Source organism: Chelon labrosus (genome assembly GCF_963514085.1).
Source record: "Chelon labrosus genome assembly, chromosome: 18".
NCBI lineage: Eukaryota > Metazoa > Chordata > Actinopteri > Mugiliformes > Mugilidae > Chelon > Chelon labrosus.
Window position 1 is genome coordinate 7,682,210 of NC_140351.1, and position 8,040 is coordinate 7,690,249.

General features: G+C 44.3%; 1 protein-coding gene across 1 annotated transcript; it reads right to left on the minus strand.

Moving 5' to 3' along the window:
* Positions 1 to 1,109: 1,109 nt before the first annotated feature.
* On the minus strand, positions 1,110 to 6,721 carry nrros (negative regulator of reactive oxygen species). The gene is made up of 3 exons (XM_084565657.1): positions 6,073 to 6,721; positions 4,655 to 4,769; positions 1,110 to 3,185 (listed from the first exon to the last, which is right to left on the minus strand). The coding sequence occupies exons 2-3, from the start codon at positions 4,754 to 4,756 to the stop codon at positions 1,233 to 1,235; spliced, it is 2,055 nt and encodes a 684-aa protein (XP_084421783.1). The 5' UTR covers positions 4,757 to 4,769; positions 6,073 to 6,721; the 3' UTR covers positions 1,110 to 1,232.
* Positions 6,722 to 8,040: the final 1,319 nt, after the last annotated feature.

Genomic DNA, 8,040 nt, shown 5'->3' on the forward strand with positions numbered 1-8,040 from the left:
CACAGTGACCAGTGGCAAAGTACCTTCCGCAAATGCGTTTGCTTTTGGCAACAAGTTCCTTTCCTAATGCCATCAGGCTCTGACTATTTTATCAGGCCTGAACAAGCTCTTTATATTTCCACTTCTAATCTACAGAAAAAGACGTTAACCCCTCTGCCAATTTCCTGATAGAAACCCACCACCTTATTTCACACCGCTAAAGCAAGCAGTTTTGTTTCTCGTAAGACTAATCTCAAGACGCCGGTCCAAAAGTCCAGGATGTGTCATTATTCACACTTCTTATTAACATCTTACTGATACGCAAACCAAAAAACCCACTGACCTGAGTTGACCTCAATTCCTAACTTTTAACCTTTTTCTTTTATTTAATTCAAAAAACAAATCCTGCTTGCCAGGCAGGTGAGCAGCGTTGAGGTGTTTTGCAGTTTTTGCAGAAAAGAAGAAAAATAATGATGGTTCACGGCTTTAACTAGGCGTCGCTCTCTGGTTTCTCTTTTTATGTTCCAACCACCATGACCCTGAGCATCACCACAGTGGTATTTTGGTTACTTTCTGGTTAGGCCTCTTGCACTCGGTATAGCTACACACTGATCTACCTGCCTCCCAACTCCTGAGCAACTGCACACTCGACACACAAAGGCAGAGCAATGCACTGCCGTCCGTTATCTGTGCATGCAGTGTTTATTATGATTGCACATGTTCTTAAATTTATTGCATTGATGATACCACAGTTGATCAACACAGAATCGACCCTCTTAAGCAGCAGCACGCTGGAATTTCGTGAGAATGATACATCTCAGTGTCACTGATGGGAAGGAAACCTCAAAACCCTCCTCTGTGAGATACAGAACTGGGCAGTTGCTGCACATCTTAGCAAAACAGGAAATTTCATGTTTCCTCTGCTGCTTATAGCTACAGCTTGCATCACACTACTTCTGCATATCTCAACACACACACACAGGAACGCACACATACACACACACCCACACTCGCACTCGCGCACACACCAAGTCCCACAAGAACGCGGCCACATTTTTACATCAGGGTATCAGGATTAGGGCCTGGTTTTGAAACCGCACTTCACTGAACGATACACAGGCAGCGTGCAAAGCAGTTTACCTCCTTGTTTATTTAATCACTATCATAGACACTTGAAATCCATTGAGTTTATTTCCAATATTTCTCAATAACATACTGTACAGAAGTTAGTTTTGTTTAGGATTTATAAAGTATCAATAGGATGTAGGTTTCAAATACTTCTTTTTTATCGATTTTTGTAGCATTTTGGGCTTGAAGGTGAGAAAAACGATGATAGAAACTCCCACAAAAGACAGACAGATGGGTAATATGAGCAGGATGTACCAGAATATAGATTCTCCGTCTTCGTCGCACGAAAACGGCTGCGGCTCCTCCATCCTGCGTGTCGTTTCGAAGTCCTCGCATATGATGTCTGATCGTCCGACCATGTTGAGCGTCTCTGTTGTTTGGAACGTCCTGAACCACTCTGTCTGGCAGCAGTTGAACGGATTTCCAGCGAGGAAAACAGTTTGAAGTTTTGAGGCTAATGCATTCGCCTCGCCCGAGGGAATAGTGGACAGTCTGTTGTCCCTCAGGTCGAGGACTTTCAGGTCAACATGTAGAAGTGAAGGGGGCACACGGGCGAGAAAGTTCCTTGAAATGTTTAAAAACTTCAAACTATGGAAATGGGAGAAGTCAAAGTCTTGTATGAGAGTGTTTCCTAAACCTAGATGCTGTAATGTTTTGCTGAGACTTTGTATTGATCTGTGGGCGATGAGTCCGGGATTATCGGAAAGTTCCAGATGAGTCAGCGACAACCCTGTGAATGCAGAGACTGGAATACTTTCAAGGTTGCATCCCTTGAGGTAAAGTTGCCTCAGGGATGCAAGGTTTTTCCAATCTACACAGTCTGATATATTGTGTGTCCTGATCTCAGCTTCCTCAGAAATGCAAATGTCTATGTTGTTGTAGCTGAGATCCACTGACCGGATGCTCGGCAGTGAGGAAAACAGTCCCCCTGGTAGCCACTCTAGAGCATTCAGGCTCAGGTTCAAGTATGTCAAATTGCCGAGTGTGGACAGCGTACCTTCGTCTGCTGTAACCTGGCTCAGTCTGTTGTTGCTGACGTCTAGCTCATACAAGCTGTCAGAGAACTGCTCTCTCGTTAGATTTAAAGTTTCTAGGCAGTTTGTGCACATTTGAAGTCTGGAGAGAGAAGGCATTTTCTGGACGAACCCCTGTGGGAAGTACTTCACCTGGTTTCCTTTCAGATCTAAAATCTCCACAGAGGAGACGTCACCGTGAAGGCCGTCGTCCCACAACTCAGCAGTCACGTTTTTCACATACTTATTTATGTTGTAGAACTCAACCGTTGCACTTGAGTTCGGGAATATGTCATCGTCGGCCAGATGCTCGTAGAATCTGACCGTGTTGTGAGACAAGTAGAGGTTCCTTAAATGACTCTGACTGGGCAAGAAGGGAAAGAAGAGGAGCCTGTTGTCCGAAAGATCGAGCGTCTCTAGCTGGAAAGTGTCGTTGAGGTCCTGCCTTGAGATGAACCACTCGATCATGTTGTGGCTGGCGTTGAGGACCACCAGCTGGGCCATGTGGAAGTCGGTCAGGCAGGGCAGGTAGTTGAAAGCCAAGTTGAGCCGCTGGAGCTTGGGGTTGCTGTCGAAGGCGCCGTCGATCTCGAACATTATGTTTCTCTGCAGGTCCAGTTCTTTGAGGTGGTGGAGGTCGCTGAATGAGGTCTCGTCCAGCCTCCGCAAGAGGTTTCCGGAAAGATTGAGGTACTCCAGGGATGTTAAATTTTGAAGAAGGGTGGCAACCATTTCCTCGTCAAGCATATTCTCCGAAAGATCTAGAGCTCTAAGACTAGGTAACTTTTTTAATGCAAGGCTGCTTTCTTGGTAACTAATATTAAGATAGTTATTTGCTAGATTGAGGTTTTCTAAGAGTTTTGAGTCCTGGAAAGTGTTTAATTCTATTTTCTCCAATTTATTACAAGCTAAGCCTAGTGCCTTTAGTGAGGGGTAACGAAGAAGAGAGGTGTCCTGTAGTGTTTGGATGTGATTGTGGTTGAGCTGAAGTTCCTCGATGTTGTCCGGCAGACTCGCGGGGATGGACGAGAGCTTGGCATCGTTGCAGATAGCCGTTCTTTGTATCTGCGGGGGATATGAAAGCAGTTATTTTTAAGTTTTGTGCTTGATTTGAACTAAATGGCCATTTTTATTCACATTCAGTCACATTTTTTAACCAAAATCACATGCCTTAAATGTCTCCTTTGTACATTTGCACATTATCAGTCAGGTTCCTTTTGATAAGGGTTGTTTATGCCCACCGGACGTTCAGGTTTCTAGTTTTTAAGTGTGCTAGCAGGTCGGCTTCACGGGTGGTGAGGTCGGTCTGAAATACGTCATCAACACCAATACCCCAGACAGTCTCTAGAGAATGAATTGAAATTACTTTGGTAAACCCCCTGACTTCATCTTTGGCACTAGCACAAATTGATGCTTTTCTCACTATTAGGCAACATCTTTTGGTGTTTGTGTAAGTACCTGCAAAACTAAATGCTTTCCAGATACTTGAATCACTTTGCGTGTTGTTTGGAAACGTCATTTAGAAAAATTGCCTGCTATTCATTAGCATGTTAGCATTGCCACTGCGACCATTTCGGGCCTTCTGCCGTTAGCCCTTAGCTCAAAGCTCAAAGCTCTGCTCTGCTCTCTACAGTCTCACGGAGAAGTTCTCTGTTAGCTGTTGGCTTGTAGCCTCGTTGACCTCACCATAAATAACCAAAATTTCAACACGTCTAAGCAATACCAGCAAATTTTCCACTTGCACTGCACTTTAGCTCATGGGACATCTCAAAAAGAGTTTCTCACGCACTTGTTAGTATTCACCACACGGTAGGTGTAGGAGTTAGAAGCAGCAACGTATTTATGGAATAAGCTAGAAATATCATATCCGAAAAGGTGTAAATGAAGGCTTAATTGTTTTATTTTTTATCATAATCTAAATTCACGCTTAATGCCCTACAGTAGGGATTTAACTACAGCTTTTAGTAAGGTTTTTTAGCTTAATGAATTAGGTGTTTTTAAACATTTAAACACTTCTTGGCTTGTTAGAAAGTGAGTAAGTCATTAACAAATTGTACTAACACTACTATAGTCCACGAGGTCCAACATCTCACATGTGACTAAATGGATTTGCATATTCTTGAAGGATCCCAGCATTCGGTTTGTCCTCGGAAAGTGATAAAGTGACTAACACTTTGATGATTTTCATAAATACCTATCTTTTGAACATTTGCTTAAACTGAAAGTCCTCTGAGATAGAAATCTCATATTCTCGGGAGACTTGAAACTTTCACACAGTACTTGACGAATTCATCACCCTGCATCAAAACAAAATATCCTCTTAAAATAAGACTGTGTACAGAACGTCTGATTCACACTGAATGCAGTGTGTCGAGAGCTAAAAAAGTTTATCTTCCATAGGGATATTTAACATTACGTAAAAAACGTACACATTCTTTCACACTATATGCATTGTACACTTCCACCTGTGCTTCTCAGACTTATCAGTTCATGTTAGGGCCTAAAAAAATAAATAAAACACCCAGACATCTTACCACCAAGCACGGGCCGCGTTGTGGATGACTTGAGACTGGCGTAAGGATTCTCCACACGGGCAACAAGCAGAGCAGGATGGGAGTGAGCCCGTGGATTGACATTTTATCATCCTTACTGTTGAAAAGAGGACACAAATAGAAAGCGATGAGGCTCTGTATGATTAAAAAGTGTAGTTGCCTGGTAAACGGAGCGATGTGCTCGTATTAGATGAATGTACTCATGGGAACCTGCACTGGCTCCACTCTTGTTGGAGTGGAGACCATCATGATTTGAAGTGCTCAGCAGGCTGGTATCATGCAGTTATGAAAAAATGAGAACCACGTCTTTAAAGTGGAAATATGTGTCCGTGCACGGAAAGCTGAATGAATTCTTAGATGAGGAGACAGCAGCTATGCGTCAGTGTGCCGTTATTAGTGTGAAGGTTCACCAGAGACGTGGACATTTAATTTTAACAGCCGTGGGCTTCAGTGTCCAGCTCGTTTTAAAGTCACTCATCCTGTGAGTCAAGTTTATTTTTACGTCTCACTCTTTCGATTTACTCATGTTTAAAGCCTCCACGTAGCCCTGACAATTACAACATCACCCCACATTGTTCACGTCCGCGCTGTGTCTCAACATCGATCACGTAGACTCGGATCCCGTCTCAGCCGCTTTCTTAATGACATTTTTATCCTGAGACAGCAGATTTGCGTTTTGCTCACAAAATTTCCCAAATTTCACTCCAACCCCACCGCGTGACACACACTGAACGCCGAGGCCTTGTGTTCCCGTTTGGCTTGCGTGCATTGACGGCGTATGTATTTCGACACAGACGTGTTTTGTGGGAGGAATCCTGAACACATATCGACCTTTTCTTCCACATTTTCATCTTTCTTTGTTTTCAGTTTTGATATTTCACTTGCACCTTATTTTCAAACGGTGTATCCTTGCACAACTCACAATAAGTAACTACATTATCACGTACAATACACAATTTCTAAACTGTGTTCTGTGAAAGAGTTGACCGGTGCGATAAAATTATTATTATTATTTTTTGCAGAATACCCACTAGACATGATGCAGCCACTTTCTGGATAAAAACATGCATTGTACACTCACAGCATAACAACCTGGAGCAATTTAAGGCACGCTCATATTGCGGATGGACTGCACAGATATATAAACCACTAGATACCTGAGTGCTGTGAACCTTTACGCTGACATTTGGTTTTGCAAGAAGCAAAACTGTGGCAGGATCCACGGCGTGCTCAAAGCGAGAGGCGATCACAGCACAGTGTCTCGCTCAAACGCACCCAACGGCCGAACGCGTTCAACTTCAGCATTCTTAATTTAGTCGGTGCAGTGCAGTTTGCTCCTTTTAGCTGAGTGCCTCTTGCGTTGCCGCTCTACCAAACTAGTGCACAGTGCGTTAACTTACGCTGGTGGTTAGGTGTGGATTTCCCAAGCCACTGACGGTTGATCCCCTGACCATATCGCTGGTTGACTTGCCGTTGCAGAGTGCGTACTCTGTGTGTGTGTGAAGTTCAGCTGCTTTCCTCTCCTCTGGCTGAAGCACTGATGCCTCTTCTTTTTTTCTTTTTTTTTTACTATTCACGGAAGAAGGCAGGCAACGGAAACCGAGTCACATGGACAAGCTGCAATCAGAAAGAGGTTCTCAAGCCGGGGCCACAGGAAGGCGAGTGCAGGCTCAACAGCTCTCAGCCGGCAGTGCACAAGAAGTTTCTCTCTCTCTCTCTCTACCTCTACCTCTCTCTGCTTTTTTTTTTCTTCTCACAACGCCACAGCGTCAGTGTTGTTGAATAGACAACTGGTAGCGCAACTGCTACCACAAAAACCCTGTGAGAACACGCCCTCACACCCTAAGCTCGTTCTGATCAGCCAACCTACGAGAGAGGAAACCACTCAACACACACGCCCTTCCTGCCTGATTTTCGGCCTTGCCGCTGCAACAGCCAAAACACATATTGTATACACACACTCTGCACTACCTGGAAGTCGTGTAAGGTCACAATGCTTGAGGGCCCGATAGTCTAACGCAAAGAATCAAGATGAGTGTTGAGATACTCATACCGCAGCCATACCTAAAACTATTTGTGTTACAAATCTTTCGTGTTGTCCAGCTACTAAATGCACCATTGGGTATTTTTTGTTGTCTTTGTTAGCTTGCATCGCCTTTGCAGTCCGCCACGGGTGCAAGAATGGGGAATTAGGAATCAGGAAGTGATGGTGCCGCCCTTGGAGAGTCGATTGGTCAGGGATTCCTTCCTGTTTTCACACAGGACATCTCTAGCTCTCACTTCTGACTATGGTGGCAGCAAGGTTTTCTAATGCACACAGCGTTTGGGCTCCATGCGCATGCACGAGCGCGGCCAGCAAGACAAAATGTAAATATGCAGGTTTTAAATAGTTTTTGAGAAGAACTCGCCTTTAAGGTGTTTGAATAGAGAATTCACACGTGGTGGTTGGGTGCTTTTAATTCTCACGCAGTGCAAAAATGATGGAGTCTAAAGGTGAACTTAGAGTTTAAATCCACCTGCGCTGCACTTCTAGTGGCCTTTCTTGACTTGTGCCTTCACAACAGAGATAAAACACCTCATGCTTGCTTCGTACAGCTTCAGTAGCCTCGCTCACCGCCAATTATAGCCCGGCAAGCGGCGTTAACTCTCTCATCTCGCGTTCTAATCAGATTGGGGGAAGGCAGCTCTCGCGCCGGACTCGTGCACAGATGCGAACATGAGTGGCTGAAGTGTGAATTTTGGGCACTATTCTTTGTTTCGCTTGTTGAGGACGCATTAAGAAATGTCATGTATTGACATTTGCATGCTATTTCTGAGAGCTGGGGGGGGGGGGGGGTGTAAAGTCCCATGGGTGGGGGTGGGAGGGAGGAAGGGAGGGGGGGTGGTTGCCAGTTTCTGCTTGACTTTAACTTCAGCGGCCCTCGAATATTAAACGGTCTTTTAAAATAGTCTCCTTTGTGTGATTTATAAATAGATAATACCATACCCACAATTCCTATCTCTGTGCATCATTTGTTTCGGTGTATTTAAAGCTACTGTTTTAAAGGAACAGATACAGGAGGCCAAAAAAAAAAAAAAAAAAAAAAAGGTGAAAGGAGGAAATCCTCAATCCTCTTGAGGTTCTTAACTGCACATGACCAGACCCTCCTGTGGTGTACAAGCCATTTGCATAACGTGCACAGAACGACCGCTGCCCTCTTGTGGAAAAATTGTTTGTCGCTCCTGAGGCCTCCTGACGTCTGGTTCGAGTGTTTAGAGATGAGGCAAGGCAACAAATACCACAGGCAAGAGCTGGATGTTGCCTGCACATCTTAAACCAGGGGAAAGAGTTATTAAAGATTATCTGCAAGAGGTGTATACAAGAGGAA

Bases quoted from the DNA above. Each gene is read 5' to 3' on its own strand.
- nrros (XM_084565657.1), bottom strand. From the start codon at position 4,756: ATGTCAATCCACGGGCTCACTCCCATCCTGCTCTGCTTGTTGCCCGTG. The intron at 3,186-4,654 runs GTAAGATGTCTG...TATCCCCCGCAG, and splicing joins AACGCGGCCCGTGCTTGGTG to ATACAAAGAACGGCTATCTG.